General features: G+C 38.5%; 1 protein-coding gene across 1 annotated transcript in view; it reads right to left on the reverse strand.

Moving 5' to 3' along the window:
* LOC104463117 (BMP/retinoic acid-inducible neural-specific protein 3-like) overlaps window positions 1-20,730 on the reverse strand; it is a gene marked incomplete at its 3' end in the record, with an annotated part of 144,813 nt that overhangs the window by 16,257 nt on the left and 107,826 nt on the right. Inside the window, exon 3 of the mRNA XM_010075312.1 lies at window positions 18,313-18,503. Coding sequence (XP_010073614.1) covers window positions 18,313-18,503 — 191 coding nt within the window. The remainder of the gene's footprint in view (window positions 1-18,312; window positions 18,504-20,730) is intronic.

Consider the following 20,730-nt stretch of genomic DNA (forward strand, 5'->3'; position numbering starts at 1 on the left):
ACAATTTTTCACAAAAGCACCTTTCTTTCAGCACTTTCCTTTACCACACGATAGTTTCTGCTCTGCTGCCCTACTTGTGTCATTGAGCGTATTAAAAGACTCCCACTAAATAGTGTGTAATTAAAATAAATCAAATCTTCTCAATGTTCCAAGCACTGACACTCATCATGCTGCCAGTTAGGTGAAAATTTCTGAACGAAGTACAGACAAACCAACAGCACCCACTGTGTCAGGGGTTGGATTAATTTTTTCAATTTATTTTTTTTAATTGCCAGCATTCTAAATCAATACCTCATAGGTGTGTAACATTTTCAACACATTTTCTAGCAGCAGTATTGACAGCATAGGACTGAGTTTTTAATTGGAAGAGCCCACTAACTCAGGAGACCTGGAATCACTCCCATCATGTTTTTCTATCATCTGCTGTTATAAGATGGAATAGGAACAGTAAACTTGATCTTTCTGCAAATTAAATAAATTGCAAAATTTCCATTAACTTCATTAGAAGTGTAATAATGACTTTTCCAAGTTTTTGGGCAAGGAGATGACTTTCAATGTCACTGAATGCAGCAATAAAGCTTCCCAAGAGATCAGTGTAATCCCTCCATTCCCTCTCCTTTGTTTCTGTACTCTCAGGAATTTACTGTGTACTAGACCACTACATTACAACAACAATGAAATTGAAACATATTATCCCCACATAAAGCATTAAATACCTTGGAAATCAGAATATTCTAGGAATTGGAAACGAACTCAGACTATTTGAATTCTGATCTGTTGTTACATTCGTTAAAAATATTATTATTTTTTTAAGGTTGTTTAGGTTTGTCTGACAGATTGATCACCTGTCTGTTCAAGTCTATTCCCCACCATCTCAGAGCGCAATTTATAATCTGTAAATTCCAGAAGAATCCACAAGAACATCAAAACAAATCTTTGAATCTGTGCTGTGCCACAGAAAAACCAGACAAGAAACCAAGACTGTCAGCAATGCCTCAGCTCTGAACTATCAGGAAACATACATAGGTTGAACTAACTTCAAGATACTTGAGATAGGGGTCAGGTAGGGAGGAGAAAATGATTATGGCTGATGCACCAGCTCTGCAGACTGTGCAATACTCCTGAGGCTCTGGGAGTTGAAAGTGAGCATTTAACCCAGCACTGACAGTTCTGACATCGGAGCCACAATTTTCCCTTTTCAAGGACATTTTAAATCCACTGCATGTCAGATGCCATGTTCCCATGCATCCTTACATAAAGCAACACAGAAGTTTGCAGGAAATGAGGCTGTTGGAACCCTAGTCAGGGCAGCAGCACCAGAGCTTGTATTTCCTGTACTTTCAGAAATCAAGGGTGCATCAGCCTCAAACAGAGAAAATGGACAGGCATTCTCTATGAAAGAACAAGTTATCTCTTTTAATTAATCTTGAACAATAAATGAGAGTGAAGTTCTCTTATGGAGAAGTAACAGACCTAGTAAAATGTAATAAAAGCTGAGTATTTTGTTTCAGTTTACATTTAGATACTTCTGCTCGCCCACATCTTACTTAAATGAATACTAATATTATTTTTTTCACAACTTTTATTGCCTAAAGACACAGCTGAGCAACAAACAATAAATGAAATCTATATTTTTTGTTTAAAAGATAAAATTAGAAACAAAGAACATAGCACAGATACAAATTAAAATAATATTTCATGTTAATAAAATTCTCAAGGAATCTGCAGAAAGCCAAACCAAAAAAGCCTTTACTGAAGTAAAGCCCAATTCCTAACCCTCCATCCTTTTCCAAACATAACTCCATCAATATATAAAGGACAAAAAGCTCCAAAGAAATTTTGGGACACGTACTGTAAAGGGAGACCATTTACCTACATTTAGACCCACAGCACAATCCCATGGAAGGACTTCCCAAGAGTATTAAGAATAAAATTTGTATCTTCTTCGCTCAGTTCCAACATGCAATTCTGAGGCTACTGGCATTTATCACTGTGTCCCTGTTAGTTTCAAGAAGACAGCATGATTTGGCTATTTATAAGACTCACAGATATTATTAGCCATGATAATACTACAGTTGAATGGAGAATCATTTTCTTAGGTTGGGAAAGTATGAATTATAAAAAAAAAAAAAAAACCAAAAAACAAAACAACAAAAAAAAACTCCTTCCTGAATCAGAATAAGAAGTTAAAAATTATCTTTTTCTTCATGAAGAGACAGGAAAAAGAAAATCTGAGTGAATATATAAATTATCAGATTTTCCATGGAGATCCTATCTATGATTCACGTACTTCTTTGCAATTCTTTTTTGGTAATATCTCTAGAAACTTACTCATTTAAGTTATTTCCAGATCTTTTATTTCCTCCCCTGGATTGCATATAAACTCCTGATTTATTTTTGCTGTCCGTAGCACAATTCCTAAGACTCGGCACCTCACTTACTGTGACATCTGCAGCAGGACACTTTGCATGTCCGCTTTATTTTACCATACTCCAGTCAATCTACCCCTCATGGGGCTGTCATTCTAACCTCTCAAAAGGAATCACATTACTGTCCATAACGTGCATGTCTGCTGGCTTGCTCTCTGCCTGGGTCACATATATGTTTTTAGGGGTTTATTTTTAGGTTGTATCCTCATTACTTCCCACCCATTTATTCCCTCTGGTAAAGGACTGTAACACATCTGCCCTTCCTGTCTCATTGGCACTGCCAACTCTCAATTTATAGTTTTGTAAAACTTCTATTTTGATGCTACTGATTTCTACCTGTTTTCCTGCATATCTGAAGGGCTACCTACAGAGTTAACAGTTATAACTGATCTATAATTTAATCATTAAATCACTATCAGATGTTCAAACCAAAGGGAAACACTTAGCTAAATCTGTTTTAGAAAAGAAAAGCAACTTTATACTGAAGCTCTAAACTTTTTTTTTCCACATGGATGCTTCCTCAGTGTTAGGTGAGCAGTTGTCACAGTTTTAGAAAGGCCACCGGGCAGTCTTTTGTTAAACCCCTGGTGGGCTGAGGCAGGGACAGGGAGGGTTTCACTCACCACTCAGGGTCACGGGCAAGGGACCGACACGACTTGGGAAGAACAAAAAAAACCCCAATTGAATTTATTAAATATTTACAAACAAAAACAAGAAGCAAGATAGTGAGAGGGAGAACTTCTCCCGCACCCCTCCCTCCTTCCCAGGCCCAAAGGCTTTGTTCCTGGTTTGTTTTTTTTTTTTTTTTTTACTTTTCCCCCCCACCTCCAGCGGTGCAATGGGCAGGGGATGGGGGGTGCAGTCAGTCCCCGCTCCTTCCCCCTCAGGGGAGGGCTCCTCACAGTCTGTCCCGCCTCCAGCGTGGGGTCCCTTCTCACGGGAGAGTCCTTCCCACACAGGCCCACAGTCAGTCCCCCGATGACTGCCCGGCTCCGGCGTGGGGTTTTCCAAAATTCCAACATGGGGTCCTCCACGGCTGCATCTTCTCACAGACTGCACGCAGGGACAAGCCGTGCGGCACCGTGTGGCTTCACCCCGCTGCAGGGAAAATGCCGGGGGAGGGGGGCTCCTTCTCCTTCCTCTTGCTTCTCTTCACTGCTGTGTCTGCATAGTTGTCTTTCTCAGATCCCTGTTCTCTCTCAGCCGCAGGTTCTTTCATTGGCTCCTGAGAGCACTGACTCTTGCGTGAGCCATGGCGGAGGCTTGGGCTACGGGCCAGGCCTGAGGCCGTGCCACCCCATTGTTCCGTGCCCCCTCTTCAATCTGTTATTCGCAGAAGCGCCGACTCGCTCAGCCCTGGCCTGGGGTGGGTCCAGCCTGGAGCTGGCGAAACTTCCAGCAGTTTCTCACAGGGGTTAGATCGGTGGTACTCCTTCCCCCGCTCCCCGGCTATTAAACCCTTGGAGCCGAGGGTGGGGGCCAGCTCTTAGCTGTCACTGACAGGGGCGGTGGGGGTCAGCTCTTAGCTGTCACTGACAGGAGCCACCAGCCCCTCCCTCGCTGCCAGCAGGGCTGGAACCAGGGGAAACCTTTAGCAGCTGCTGACAGGAGCCATTGCTGTGGCCCCTCCCTGCTGCCAGACAAACCCACCACACAAACCACAACACTAGTTTAGGTATATTGCTCTGTAACTTGATTGAGGATGTTGTTCCATCACTATTCCGTATTTTAATCTGTGGTGAAAGCAAATCTTTGCCTTTAAATCCCATAAACATATGAAAAGACATGTAAGGAACACCCGAGCCGGGAATCTGATTCCAAATAGAGCTGCAGTAGATGTGTATATCATGCACAGCACATGGCTGTAGATTATATGATTTTACTCAAAGTAGGCCAAAAGGACTGGCAAACTTATTCACCGCATAAATTATAACAAACTTAGGATTCAGAAATCAAAACTCTGGCACTTACCTTTTAAACTAAATGTATATGTTGCTTCTTAAGTATTATTTGATATAAAAGAACATCTTCAAATATTTATCTGCAATTGTACTTGATACTGCAGGCAAGGACCAAGACCGAATTAGCTAAAGAACTTAGTGTTGAATCTGTTCTCAAGCACATATGTTTGCTGATGTTTTCTAAATCATTTAGGTCAGTTAAAGGAGCACTGCTCATAATCAAAGATAACGGAAGCACTCGGGAACTCATTGCAGGACTCAAGGGTGCTGGGTGCTTAATTTGATAAATGAGCCATGGCTTTTATATCATCCAAGCAGTTCTGAGGACTTGATTTGTGAAATTCTCACAAGATGTAGCTTATCTTGGTAGTGTTTTGGCTCACTATTGTCCAGACTACTTCTGAATTCACTGTAGAACTGAAAGTTAAGGAAACATTTCAGGGCTTCTTTGCAAAAGTTTAAAGCAGAGTGGTCAGAAAATAATAAAATTGGTTCTCATTTACCATGCTTAATCTTCACATGGAAATTACTCATAGTAAAAAGTCTCCCAAGTCTCCCTATTCCAGTTACTAGTCTGGAATGCAGAACCATCAACGTTTACAGGCTGTTTTCAGACAGAAGTGGTTGAGGAAGCAGCAGGTAAGAATGACCAGGAAAGGAGGCATTTATTTGGGAGCTTTCTATGTTAGGTCAACTTGCTGCAAGCCTGAGGTGAGGGTAAACACATCAAACCTATTTGATGTCTATTTGAGTAAGATACAAATATTCGCACAGTTCTACCTAGAACTCTGTACTATGAACCAAAAAAATATTTTAAAAATTAATTATATGTATATAATTAAAAATTACTTTTCAGGTATCAATTTTTACAGAAAACTTGCTCCTGTGATAAGGAGCACTATTCTAGATAAAAAGAAAATGATTGGGAAAGGCAAGGCAAGAAGAAAGAAACAAATTTGGAAATGAAGAACCATATGAAAGAAAAATATTTGGTTAAAAATGAACCATAAGCTCCTAATACTTTCACCAAAATGGAATAAATTCTCCTTTTTATTCCCTCTGAGACCAATTGTATTCCAGATAATTTGACTGCCTGTCTGCTATAGATGGGAAAGGAGGACTGAATCCAGGTTTCTCAGTTCAGTCAAAATTTATTCGAAATAAGAGTTGGTAGTTTTGTTCTGTATACAGTCTGATCTTTCAGATTTGGTCTGTCAAAATACATATAAAAAAATTATTTTACCTCTAAATTCTGTCAAATATGGACAAGGCAAGTGGAGAACCCTGTAGCATAAGGACTGAGACGGTTTTGTTTATACCCACCCTTAAATGTAGACACTTTCAATGTCAAATGCTCAAAAGTTTGAAGACTGTTAAAACTGCCTTCAGTGAATATAGATTGGGAAAGTGTAGGTACCAAACTATATCTTCATTATATCCCTTGAATTTTTAATGAACACACAAAAAGTGACAGAGAAGAAAAGATAAAGTGTCTCTCTGTCCAAAATTCTCCATCACATCAGGAGGTGGAAACTTCAAATCAAAGTTCAATGTTTTACTCAGAAGAACAAAAGTAAAACTGGATTCATAAGCTTGCTGAGTTTGATTAAATAACCAAAATACTCATAACTGCAAACATACCGAATGGTATGCAAGCATTTCTGTACATTTACAATAATAAAGACCTCTACAAAATTAAAACACAAAGAACAAAAACCATATTGAGAGATGTGAATTACAGCTTGAGGGAAAATTCCTATAGACATACCAACATCCTATATTTTCATCAAGAAAAAACAGATCCTCCCTAGAGTAAATCAACATTGTGTTTAGTGGAACACTGTGGATTTGCACCATGGGGGTTTCCATATTTTTGACAGGTCAAAATACCTCTGGCACATGGCATTGAGCATATTTCATCAAAGTCTGCTGTTAGACCTAACTCATTCATCTTCTATAAAGACTCGTGAATGAACAAATTGACTGCTTTTTGGAAAGTTTTGGCTGATAATTGAGTGATTCTCAATATTGTTATTTCATGAACTAAAGAAAAATAGAATTTTTAATGTACAGAAGACTGCTCTTAGAATGAAGCTCCAGGAGCAGTTATCCAGGCAGACTGCTGTGCATAGCTGAAAAATTGTTCAAATCATCCTGATTCATTGGAATAGAAAGACCTATCAGATATCAAGGCCTGTTCATTAAGCCATGCATGAATGTGTCCTACTACGGATCTTACATTGATATAATTTTTGCAGAAAATGTTTAGAATGTAGAATCTTGTCCAAGGGCTTGTTCTATTCATTTCTTTCTGGACCTGACATAGATTAGACAACACCTAGGACAAAGAATGATGTCTCATAAAGGCAAGTGTATTTCTTCAACCAAAAAATGGAAAAAGAGATAGACTTTCTATGAGCATGAGAATCTAGAGAAAGCGGGAAGTTCAGAAGAAAAAGGAGGAAACAAATTAAAAGGGAGCAGTGCTTATTAGCAGTACTGGGGAGTGCCATGGAAGTGGAAGGCTTTTGTTCTGCTCAAAATTGAAAGGAACTCTACTACCTGCAGGTTTATGATTTGTTTTCATGTAGACTACCATCTAAATTAGAAAATTTCAAGAGATATCTTACGTGTGCAGCTCCTTTCATGATATGGTAGGTGAAAAACCCTTTGACAAGAGTTTCTTTTTGAATTACAGGTCTTACACATGTAAATATCTGGATTAAATTAATATATGTCACTGTATTTTTTCATGCTTTTTTGCTTATTAAAACATTTAGCTTGTATGTAGTGCACAATTCTTTCTAAGCTATTACACCATGATAGTAGTATATAACTCTTTATATCACACATTACAGACTTGCCAGCCTTCTATATTTTCATCAAAGGACAGATCCTGCCCAGTGTAAACCAACACCAAAATTGTTGACAAACTTGATTCATTTAGCTTAAGTAAATTTCCTTATCGTATTTATAGCATTGTAACCTCCTGAGGGTGTCGATTTCAACAGGAGAAATAACTTTGCCTTTTACCTCAAGTATGATGCTGTACCCTTCTGCTTGTGCAATATACCAAATCCTTTCTACAGGATTTGTTTTAATAGATTGGTCTTTATGACTAAAAGCAAATTTTCAAACATAGATTAAAATCGTAATGCTTCAGTCCTCTTGCATATCTTAAAAAAAAAAAAAAAAAAAGAAGAAAAGCAGACCCACATATTTTATCCTGATACTTCAACCAAGTATATAAATTGCTATGCTTGAGGGAACAGAGGGTATTTATGTCTTACAATGATATGCATGGCTCAGTATTGCTGTGAATGTCATATTCGAACAGAGAACCAGAGTAAGAATAAAGCCTACTTAAATAGAATAAAAATACAACAGAACAAATATTGCAGTGGTCCTCTTCAAACCATTTTCTCTACTGTCTGCAACATTTTATCATTATTTATTTTTAAACATTAAGGATTTAATGAAAAGGTGAAATAAAAACATGGAACGGTTTTTCATTTTCAAGCCTCTGGGTACCCCTGGAGAAGATACAATTGTATATCCTTATAAAACTACATACTAGGTAGGAGACCATATACCAATATCCTCTATTTAGTGGAATTACTATAAATGTTGGAATATTATGAAATAGTATAACTGTGACACTGTAGTTCTTTTATGATTTCTTTAAAATGTTTATATTACTTTCAACAAAAATAAAAGGAAGGATACCCAAACACCATGAAAGGTATTAACTATTCCCTGGGAATAAGAGGGTTAATTTGGGTAATCAAGAAATAGATAATGAATAACAGTTTGAAAAATTTGGAAGATGATGGTTGAGGTTGAATGGAGAAAACCCTGATCTCAGTGATAACAATATGCATGCAAAGAAACTTCTTTGACCACTGTGTAAGGTCAGAATGTCACCACGCAAAATTAGAAACACTTTTTATTTTGGGTACTTGATTCAGCAGCATATTCTGTAGAACATTGGTGAAACTACCAATCTTTAAGGTACTAAAGATCTGAAAACATCGTAATCACTCAATACTATAGGAAGTCTCCTGAATGAATAATGAAACCTTTCTTAAACCCAGCTTCTGCCACTGCATATATCAACATTATAAACGTTATCTTGTTAGAGATTACATCATAGTTTTGCTGTCAGAAATGTAAAAATTATGAAGAACGGTGTGAAGCCATACAGGTAGAGATAATTGTGAGCTGCAGAAGACAGCAATGATAGAATTCTCAGAATGTTACCTATAAATGATTCTCACATGAAAGATATTTTCAGGTTTTTGTTTTTTTGTTTTGTTTTGGTTTTTTTTGTTTTACCATTAAATTAGTAAATATAAGAGGATTGCAATTCAAATCATAACCTGTAACAGCAAAACATGGGAAAATATATTCCGGGTATAAATTCTATAGGACAAATAATACGAACACTGAAACCTTTCAACAGCCTTTTTTATTCTCTGAGTTTGTTTCTTCTGACTCTGAGTCTTTATTACTCTGAGATATTCTTCGTAATCTGACCTTTCTGTTCACACACATTGTTGATACACGTTACCTTGTATTTCTTAGGGTTCAGAGGTAGGGAAATGTTCTGTGAATTTTAAAGTCCTTGCTCGACATTTTCTGACCTGCTGACAGGCAGTAGCTGTCAATTAGGGAGTGGAGGAAGTGGAGAGTACTGAAACAAGCTTCTCAACCCGTACACAAACCACTGCACAGCCAGAATAAAGACCAAATTAAAATCCATACACATCTGAGTGCCTCCAAATTAGTGCTGGAATGCTCCGCTCTGACTCCTTTGTTCAATATGTTCACTGTGGGTCTCTCAATATGAAAACCCTTCTCTGTTTTCTGGGTTTATTTACTTTAGTTTCACTTTTTAAGGAAAAAAAAAAATGGAACATTTAAGGAACTGTAGTATGAATTGTGTATAGGTTTTTGACAACTGTACTGTCAAGCGTTGTGTGAATGCTGTTAAGGTCTCTATGCATAACCTGCTGAGGGTTGGGCAGTCTTTATTTTACTGGGTTTTTTTTTTTATCCTTCTCTCTTGACTTAAGCTACGTAACTGATATAACAAAGTCCTTCAATTTATTATGGTCTGTCATGTCATTTTGTCTATCCTTTTTTGTTGTTCTTTTGTGCTTTGTTTTGTTGTTTTGGGTTTTTGTTTTTTTGTTTTTGGTTTTTTTTTGTTTTTTTTTTTTTAAGTGAAGAATAGTTATCTAAAGTCTTTCCAAAATGCATATCCTATCATGTCTATTATGTGTTATTTTGTTGCTTTGAAAGCATTTCATGCTGTATTACCAACTAGCGGGCGATGTTATAACTTCTTGCACTCATTACTCCTCTATGCACATTGCTGAAAATATAAGGAGACAGTGTAGTTTGTATTAGAGGCTGCTAAAACACATCCTTTTACGAGCGTCATGCTGCAGCTGCTGTGATGTATTGTGTCAATTATGTTGCTGAGTATGCATTCAAAGAGTGTTTAGTAAAACATGTTGTTGCATTAACTTGCTGGTCCTTTTTTTTCTCCCCCCTTTTCTCTCACTCTCTGAAATAGAGAGGGCCAGATTCCCAAAGGTTTACACCAGCTAAAGAGCTGACCTCTACATTACCTTTTAGAGAAAGCAGACCTGGAGTTTCAATTTAATTAAAACTCAACTGTCCAAATGAATTAAAGTTGTTTTTAATATCATCACCTTAAACTCTTGAATAAAATACGAAAATAAATCCCTAACCTTTACACTCCGTGTATTCTTAGAATTAGTTAATGGTCCACACCTAGCAGTCACGAAATGTCATTATACCCATGGCAGATTTGATCCAAAGATCTCCAACAGCTCCCAGACATAAATGTATGAAACCTCATGTATTTCAAATTTTATAATGAGACAAACACAAATCCTGTGCTGTGCAGTGGAAAATGGTACAGAGACATCTTAGCTATGTGAAATCGGTCTAGCTTCAAAAAAAGAAGGGATGTAGCTGTGGAAATCCAGGGCTGCTCCTGAGCAAATAAACCCTGTTGAGTAACGTGGTGTATTTGCCTGGGCAGAGCATTGTGGTACAGCTGTCAGGTCAGGTCCTGTTTCTCACCTTTTATTGATGGTAGCACCATATACTAGCACATGGCATGGTTTTGTGGCATGGTTTAGCCAGGCTCAATTAGACCAGAATGTCAGTATTTTGATCCCAGCTGCCTAAACTTGCCTATCCAAATCCACAGTTAAATTCAGATTACCAAAGGACCCTTAGGAGATAGGTGATGTCCAAGATGTAACAGAAGCTAGATGCCCAACTGCATGTCCCATTTTCTGGGATAAGATTAAATAATGACCCAAGTTTAAATTTAAAAATCCATACCTATCCATATAGACAGTGAGCTGATTTTGTGAAACTTTCAATAATGAGTGAGGCTTTCAAAGTAACTTGCAAAATACTAAATTCTCATAAAAATGTCATGGGAGTTTACCACATCAAGATAAAGATTTGGGAGCACAATTTCTATGTATTTCCTGCAAATCTTAATTTTTAACTGCTTCTTTGAAAAATTACAAGCTTTAATCTTGTATGAAGGCAGTGTGATCTCCCAAAGAAATGCTGAATTTGGAATTTCATCATGCTTGTCCTTGAAATCTGTACTGTGGCTTCCCCTTGACATGCTTAGGTAATGTCACCGTACCCACACAATGGGGAAGCCACAAAGTTTTGAAAAGGGGGAATCAGGTTTGGCTTTTACTTCCCTAGGTTTGTTTAATTAAACTTATTTTTGCTATTTAATTTCCTGAATGGAATCAACAAACACCTGATACTACAGGTCTTTCCGGCCTAATGTTTCCAACCGTGATTTTACAACTTAAAGCTCATGCTGGGTACAATTTTTAAAACTTCACAAGTCTAAGTCATTTACAAGGTTTCTCAGCTATACAGTTTTAAATCCTGTCACAACCTGAATGGGGGAAGTGAGGGCGAGGAGGGTTCAAGATCTGGATCTCAAAAGCTGTCTGTGAAGACTACCTACATCTAGAATTTGACAGAAATCTGACAAAAGCACAAGGCTTTATAGTATTTTAGCATTTCTACATTTGATTATAGCAATTACTTGAATACACAGAAAAACACATTCAAGTATGAGGTACGAAAGAAAAAAAAATGAAGCAAGCATGCTTTTTCAGACAAAACAAAGAAAAAAAAGTCTGTGTTTCAGTCTGAGTTTTGAGTGAGAAACTAATTTCATGAGAAACTAATTTCATTACACTTAAGTTTCTTCTCTAACAGCCCACCATGAGTCATTCATGGGTTAATTATAGATAATCAGATATCATTACCATCACAATAGAGCCTTGTTCTTATAAACTATTTGTAATCTAAAGTTTTCAGAGACAACAAAAGTGCTTGAATCTCTCATAGCAAAAAAAAAAAAAAAGTGTTCTGGGGAAGAAAAAAGCAAATTGCACAATAAAATTTAATTGAAATTAGAGGGCACATTCTCAAGGATGTTTATTCTTTCTTACTCAGATGGAATAAATTGGCTGTAATCTGGCTGTAAATAGCTGGTGGAAAATTCAATTTATGCATCTGTTCTTCTGTTACCTCCTGTTCTTTTGTCACACTGTGGCTGTCCCACAGCTGTTTGGACCCTAAGATATCACCTACACTGTATTCACCTGCCTCAGCTCCTTTGAAAGAAAATGTATTCTGGAATGGAAAAATATATTCTCCAAAAGATAACTACTGTAACAGCCTCACTTTATTAACCAGCAGTGTTACACTTGCCCAGCATAACTGTATTTATCCTTTTGCAGAATGCAGTGAGAATATTCAATGATATTGAATTTACCATGTAACCAATGTGCTTCTTATGCGTTCTGCAGAACTGTTAGGACTTAGCAAAGAAGCTTATTAGTGACAGTGGTGGAATTACGGCTTCCAGCGAACAGGAATCAGGGTCATTTGAGCAAGCATTTAGTGCTGTCTCCCAGCTGCATTAGACTCAGAAAGCAGAATGAAATCTAGACATACTAGGCACAGCTTTCTCCCATCTATGCACCACTGAAAACGTCTCCTAATTATTTGTTAGGAGTATGGATGCATGATCTCAGGGTACTACACCAAGGTCATTATGCCAGTGGACAATGACAGGACACATTGCCAGAATTACAGTAGATGCTACAGTACCTTGTGACCTTCACGTCTCGTTCCCACTGTCCACCAATCAGCAAAGGGTAATGGTTTTAAGAAGAAAGAGGGCAGATTTAGATGAGATATTAGGAAGAAATGTTTTCCTGTGCGGGGGGTGAGGCAGTGGCCCAGGTTGCCCAGAGAAGCTGTGGATGCCCCATCCCTGGAGGGGTTCAAGGCCAGGCTGGATGAGGCTTTGAGCAACCTGGGACAGTGGGAGGGGTCCCTGCCCATGGCAGGGGGGTGGAACTCGATGATCTCTAAGGTCCCTTCCAACCCAAACCATTCTGTGATTCTATGATTCTTTGAGATGGATTAGGGCCATTACATAGTCCTAGGTGGCAGGTCACTTCAGCTTCCCTTGGGCCAACAGCTATGGTTAGATCTTCAATCGGTGCAAAGTAGCCTGGCTGTACAGAAGCGAGAATAACACCGAGTTGGGAGAGCTGACGATATTGCTCTTTAAAGATACCACACAAGAGGAAAACATTTGCTGATTTTACTTGTAGTCGGCTTCCAGGACCATACAGGAATTTATTAAACAAGAGCAGTGCACACCCCATCATCCTATGAGGGACGTTAATAGGGAGGGCTAATAGCTGTCACTGCATCTGAAGATAAATTTTTATAGGAAAAACTTCTAAAATTAGTATGCAAGGGGAGTAACATTGGATCTGTAATATTTCAAACACAACAGGATATACATTCATGTAAATGTATATGCAAATCAGATGCAGCCCTCAGGCACTTGGTGAGTTTCCTTGAGGGTGCAAACTGTTGATTTAGAGTATGAGCCTAACCATTTATACTAGAATGCATGTATTAATATAATATTGAAAGAATGTATGTATCAGGGACTTTTAAATAAGTTAAATATTGATATAAGCTCTGGGTAGCTCCCATGGACATTTAATTTCCAGTTGGAAAATGTTGTAACATGGTGATTTTAACTTTTTAAATGTGGAATAAACAAAGTATTGTCTATGTGATTAATGTGAAGCCTCAATCAGCTGTTTCATGCACAGCTAACCAACTTGATTACAAGCAAATTTGAATAACAAACTTGATTCATCAAATAAATCTCTCCTACTCCTTTCTTCATGCTGCACATTAACAGATTGGGCTCGCAATGACATTGCTTTTCACTAGGTAAGCAAGAGTTAAACATAGAGACTTTAATGTTAATTCTCACCTCCCTCAATGCTTTCTTTTCTCTGTGATGCTACTTAGCTTTTGAATAGAAAAGCTTAATTGTAAAATATATAAAAATATTATCTTCCTGCATCAGTGACACAAAATAATGTATCAAGACCTGTAAGAAAAAAATTCAGAAATTCATTCATATATCTCAATGAATATGACTGAAGAATATAAGAATTATAGAATCATAGAATCATAGAAAGGCTAGAGGTGGAAAGGACCTTAAAGATCATCAAGTTTCAACCCCCATGGGCAGGGACACCCTCCACTAGCCCAGGTTGCTCAAAGCCTCATCCAGCCTGGCCTTGAACCCCTCCAGGGATGGGGCATCCACAGCTTCTCTGGGCAACCTGGGCCACTGCCTCACAACTCTCTGAGTGCGGCCATCCAGCCAATTCCTTATCCAGTGAGTGGTCCTTCCATCAAATCCATGTCCCTTCAACTTAGAGACAAGGATGTTATGTGGGACAGTATCAAAAGCTTTGCACAAGTCCAGGTAGATGATGTCAGTTGCCCTTCCTCTACCACCGGCGCTGTGGCCCTGTCGTAGAAGGCCACCAAATTTGTCAGGAATCATTTTCCCTTGGTAAAGCCATGTTGGTTGTCAACAACCACCTGCTTGTTTTCCATGTGCCTTAGCTTGCTCAAGTATGCATTGTTTTAATTACACATGGAAGAAAAATGTTTCATTATGTGCTGCTTTCCAAAGAGAAATTCTTTGAATTTGGGAAAACAGATATTCATTGCTGGCGATTGTCTTTTTTTCCAGAAGACTGATTGAGCTTGATCATTCTCACCTAATATTTGGTGTAGTGATGATTTGGCTCTGTAATTCAAGAGACTTAATGGGTCCCTTTCCATGTCCCATCTGTAAAGAACTTAAACCTTAAATTATTAAAGAAGCATTACATGGAGAAGCTGGAAACATTAGGAACTGAATGGCCAAACCTAGACACAGCCCTAGTTAGTGAATGGGTGAGTTGCTCATTGATATCCTAGCATATGGCCGAGCACTGCTATAGCTCTGTTAAATGCTCATCCTCTTCCCTGTCCTAGATAAATCCTTTCTTGGAGGTGATTTTAAGGTAGCTTCAAAACCCCCTCTACTACTGCATCATTAGGATTTTTTTATTTCATGCTCCTGTAGATGAGATAGTATTTCTTCACATAGTATTATTATTACCTTTTTGTTGCTAAATGTTCATTAAATCTGTGTTACGGATTCACAATGCCCAAACCAGATAACCCAAAAGATAACTCAGGAGAAAACAAAAAATCACAAGAAAGGGCACAGAATTAATATAGTAAATGGTTTAGGAGATACATCATGGTGTTTATAAATATTATCCTTTTTGTTTTTAAGAGAAAATTGTGTATTTTTTGCATAGAAATAGAAATAGAAAAAAAAAAAAAGAGGTACAAGGAGTGATCTAGTCTAACCTGAAAATAGAGGTTTATATTGATTTGGGGGGGGGAAAGGAACAAAAAATGTTGGATTTGTTTGTTTATTTGTGTTTTTGAAGTAAAAAAAGTGTATTTTTAATCTCTCTTCTCAAATAATATCTTTAGGGGTGTCACAGCCACCAGAACATCTACAGAACGCTACATCTCAGAACGCTACAAACAGCAAATACACGGTTATGCAAACAGTTGTGCAAAGTCGTTTCTAACTATTGCTGCAGTTTCAGATTGGCCAAAGTCACAGGAATGTGAAAAACAAACAAACAAGCCAACAAGAAAATATTATCAAATTACTCCTGTTCATTCTGAATTCCAAAACTCCAGGAACACGTTTGTGGCAGAGCCCATTTGTGCACTGAAGTGTTCTGATTATACCACAAATACCATGTCTTTTGAGCTGTGCTTTAAATCTTGTCTGTTCCAAATAGTATGGTGTGTTTTTTTTTGCTTTATTCAGATACACATTCCCAAAAGGATCATTAAGTTCTTCCTAGTAAGAACATGAGTTACACATTAATAACACTCTGAGTTCTCTTGTCCTAAAATATAAACTCTGCTAGTACAGTAGTCTAGTATGCTGCATGTGAAAAAGCCATCCAAAACTAATAGAAAATGGTAGTATCAAATACTGAATAGATTCTGAACATGATTTTTTGTTGCTGTTAACCAGTCTGCAATCAAAAAATGATTGTATATCATTTGGAAACATTTAATACAAATTCAGAATTTCAGGAATTTTTAAACCTGTTCCAGTACCTCTATATTGGATTTCTTTGATGCTGGTCAGAAGGGAGTTATGGTAAACTGAGAGAGATTTTGCTGGACTCCCTCTGCAAATCCCTACTTCCATCTCTTGAGGAGAGGAAGGGTTTGAGCAGAGCGGTGGTGAGCAAGCCAGACACAGAAGGTGCTGTGACTTAAAAAGCTGCCCAGTAGTTTATGCACTGAGTCCACTCTTCTCCCTGGAGCACCCAGAGCTGGCTGATGGACACCCTGGTCCTTGGATCCCCCAGGGTGTCACTTCTCCCAAATCAGCCCTCAAGCTGATCTGCTGGAACACAGAGATCTGGCTCTGCAGTTCTACAGAAAGCTTGTTATCTAACTCAGGTGTCAGATTATACATTTTTAATAAATAATTTTGAAACATGCTATTTACACCATGGATCTACAACTTCATTTGATGGTTTTCCAATTTAAAACCAGCAGTGTTTCAAAAATCTGTGCAGGCAGAGAACAAAAAAAATGCCTTCCCTGGCTGCTTTTGTGTTCCTAGTTTTCAACAGAAACAATTTTTTAGCTCAGTTAAGTGTTCTGACAATAGAAATTTGTAACACAAATACTCTCAGTTTCTCAATGAAAGCAAGCTAAAAAGCCAGGGTTTCATGTATCAGCACTGTTGCAGCTGACGTGAGAATTATTTTCTAGAGCCTCCTGGAGTCAATTAACCAAATCAGATCTGCTGATGGACTACAGCTTGCATCTGTATCCATCTCAGTGAGGGGATGGAGAGAAAACTTCATAATTTTGTAGTGTTTGTAAAAAACTTTGGACACGCAGAAGGTTCATTATGTAAATTGCTAGCAGACAGGGTTGAGTTTTGCATTATGATGCAAATTTGCTTTGAAAAAAAACTCAGTGAACAGAAAGGAGAGATTTCTTTCAGACACTGTTTTGTCTCTATGTTTCTATGTTCTACCACTTCAGTCACCACTGGTTTCACCCATAAATTATCTATTATCAGCCATAAATTATCTTCAGCCTCAAATTTTCTTAATCCTGTTTTATCATAAAACTATCTTAAAAGGAAGGCTTTGCTTGTGGTGTGATGGAAGGAGCCTAGATTTAAAGGTTGTTGTACATCTACATAATAAAGAACAAGATTATGAGGATAAGTCAGATGGGAGGGATGGATAGGACGATGGTCTGCAGCCCTCAGATGAGCTGGAACTCTGTGTTGGTTCTGCTGCATTTTTGGCTGTGCTGAACATCCAAACGTCATCCCGCACCTGTGGACGCCCAGTTCTGAGCTGGGGTTAGCTGCCACGCTGCCAGCCCACCGTGGATGGGACAGGAGGAATATTCTCCATATGCCACCAGCCAAACTGAACAGGTGTTGCCAAGCCACAAATTCCCATTGTATCCTTCTCACCATAAAGGCCCTGGCACTCCTGAGGAGGTGAATTAATATTTACTTGAGTAACATCTAAGGGAGTTAGAAACTGCAGTTGGCTTCAGATGGGCTTTAATGAAGACCTTAGTTACAAATGGAAAGATACAATGAGCGGAATGGATTCTAAATCACATCTTATATTAAAAGCTTCATAATTAATGTATATTCAACTGCATGTTAAAATTTTATTTGCTCTTCAGTGCTAGAAATGGTCTGAGAGGTTATTTCAAATAAGCAACATTACGCTAGAGAGCTGCTCAGAATAGTTGATGCTTTCTATACTACCTGCCGGGACAGTGATCTTAGCCAAGCATCCTCCAGTGCTCTGAGACACTCTGAGACACCTACAGCAGTCAGTGCTTTGACTGGCAAACTGTACTAAAAGAAGTTCCTAACAGAAAACCAGATTTGCTTCCACAAAACTGTAGGACCACGAGCTCCAAACTGATCTACAGCTCAGTACAAAAATTAAAAAAAAAAAAAAAGTTTCAGTCACAGGAGCACAATAACAATGTTTGTAAAAAAATAAAAGGAAAGAAGGAAAGAAGCAGGAGGGAACTGTATGTACCCGTACACAAATAGAGGTCTGTCTATAGATGCAGTTGCTGACCACATATGTAACGGAAATCGTCTCAGTGATCAAACACTTCTATGATGGCTATCTGTATCATTCAAATGTATCACTCATCAAGAGTAGTGCATTAGACCCTCTTCTAAACCAGGATCTTCATTATCAATCGAGTGCTTTCATTTAGGCAAAAAAATTTAGAGCAAAAATTATTGTTCCACTAACCAATCTCTTTTCACCAGTGAAAACACGTTTCTCCTGAGAAGCAGATAATGAATCTGGAAACACATCTACAGGTTGTTCCTAGAGGACTTCCCCTACCTTGATGGCAGTGGAGGCAATCTGGATGTGGTGGAGCCTGCGCAGCGTGCTGTCCCTGTCGATGAAGTAGGAGGCTGCCAGCTGGTGCAGGGTCTCCAGGGTCACCGCGGAGCTGTTGGTGCTGGGATCACTGCCTTCTGACCTCTTGCTCAGCTTCCGTTTGTCCACAAAAATTGTGAGTGACTCCTCTCCTAGGCAGGGAAACAGAAGCCACAGCATTCACCAGTGACATCTTGTGCAAGTCTCATTGGTAAGTAATGGTGGCATTTATAAGAAATGAGGGGTCAAAGTTTTCCCCAGCTGTTGTCTGATGTTTCGATATCCCTTCCTGGTGGCAGATGCAGACACGTCAGTGCCTAAGCACATGGACAACAGATACTATTCTAGGTTTTTTGTTGGGGTTTTTTTTTGTGTCTCATATGAGTAGCAGTTATACAATATGACACATTTATGCCTAAAGTCCAGTGACACTGGGGATAAGTCTGCTATATTCACTCCTATTTACCATCAATACAGAGATATTCTGTAGACATTAATTTTAAATTGTGTATAAAATGTTTATTTCCCAGGTTCCTTATTACCGTCAATTTTTAGTATTTAATCTTAGTATAAAGGAAAATGGAACCAGGATAATACTTGAGACTTTTCTGCTCTTTTTTTGTTTCCTTCTTTTAAAACATGTATCATACCTGATTTCAGAAAAAAAAGATACCTTGTTACTACTTGTTATAAGCAATCTTGTCCTAAGCAATCTTGTGCTTTCAAATCAATTCAGTAATGCTGAGGCCTGAAACCTGATGTAACAGATGTCTTAAAAGAAAATCAGTATAGCTGAAAAGTATAAAAATATATAATAATGTTAATCAGTTTATTTTAAAAAAGGAAAACATAAATAACACATTCCTAACTTCAAAATCAGAAGTGCTTTTCTGAAAGCAAAGTGAAACTCCAGCATTTAATTTATGTTTTTTTCACTTCCTCTCTGTTTAAAGACACATGGAGAAATACTCTTGAATTTTGAAATTTTAATTCCTGCAAGATTATTGAAAAACAAAACCAACCCAAAATCTCATTTGTTTAACTGATCGAGTTCTTAAGAGCCATTCCAGATAAGACCTACTGATACAGTTAAATTTGTAAGGAATTTTCCATGTTTATTGTTTGCTTCATGGATACTTTTTTCCTGCATTTCAGGATAAGCAACAATTCATTCATTTCGTAATGCGTTTAGGCAAAACTTTTTACTTCAGAAAATGAATTAGAAATGCGATTTAGTGACTCAGTGCTTTCTTCTGTGCAACTTATGTCTGAAGGAACCACAAAAACATTTTTTCTCACTTTCTGAGCCTGTGTTTGGTAGCTTGCATTCTTCAATATTGATCTCAAGAATCAATGAATAATATATTATACCTGTATTTTAGAGGCTGAACAGCTCCACAGAATGCCATTTCCCTGTTCCTGGAAAGGACCCTACCCTGATAGGGTCTGTCTTGCCACTCGTGCTAGTTTCATTGCTCACCCATCTGCTACAGTGGCATTTTGCCCATTCCGAGGATGGGATGCCAGCTTTGCAGGGGTTTACTTGCCAAAAAATATAGCTGTAGAGGGATAATATGTAGGATGAAAACATGACATCATCTTTAAAGGGAGATAATCTTGGTGGTGAGCAATGCCAAACGAAGAACGCATGCCTCTGTGCAGGAGACCACAGCTGCTGACAAATTTGACACACAGTTACCTTGGCTTGCAAAATGCATTTGTTTGGAGAAAGAGGAGTGTGTTCATATTCACCTATGTACCTGACGGTGTTTCCCAACCTCTCTCAACTTCAGAGGACAATCAGGCCCTTCAGACCTTACACAGCACAACTGCCATTATCCAGGAGCCTCTTATCTAATTAGACCTGCCAGGATTGTCCAGGATGTTCGCTTTGTCCTGGAAGGCACAGCTGCTGCCCAGGACAACTGGCTATTCCAGCTGGAGCCTCCCTCAGTTGTCACCACTATATTTATACTTCTTCCCCTACAGTTTTGTAATGGGTCATTTTTTTTTTGTGTGCACACAGTCATCAAAGCAGGGATTAATCGCTTGAACTCCAAAGAACCGGGAATTAAAGCAGCCTCTCTAACAGGATTTCCCTGTTCAGCTACCTAACCTTTCTGCTGTAATAACTAGACACAGAGATTTTATTTAAATGCTGCCCAAACCTCCTGCAAAGCAGACTAGGCTTGCTTGGAAGGGCAGGCGTGAGCACATCGCATTAGCACAGAGCTGTGCACGGCATTTCAATACACTGCGTGGACGCAAGGCGATGCCGGTCCTGTGCCCAGGTGGGTCGTTATGCACACAGTGATACACCCACGCCAACTGCCACCCACAACCCAGGGTCAAGAACTGGAAAAGCACAGCAAAGTCTAT

Source organism: Pterocles gutturalis, unplaced genomic scaffold, assembly GCF_000699245.1.
Source record: "Pterocles gutturalis isolate BGI_N339 unplaced genomic scaffold, ASM69924v1 scaffold14557, whole genome shotgun sequence".
Taxonomy (NCBI): Eukaryota; Metazoa; Chordata; class Aves; order Pterocliformes; family Pteroclidae; genus Pterocles; species Pterocles gutturalis.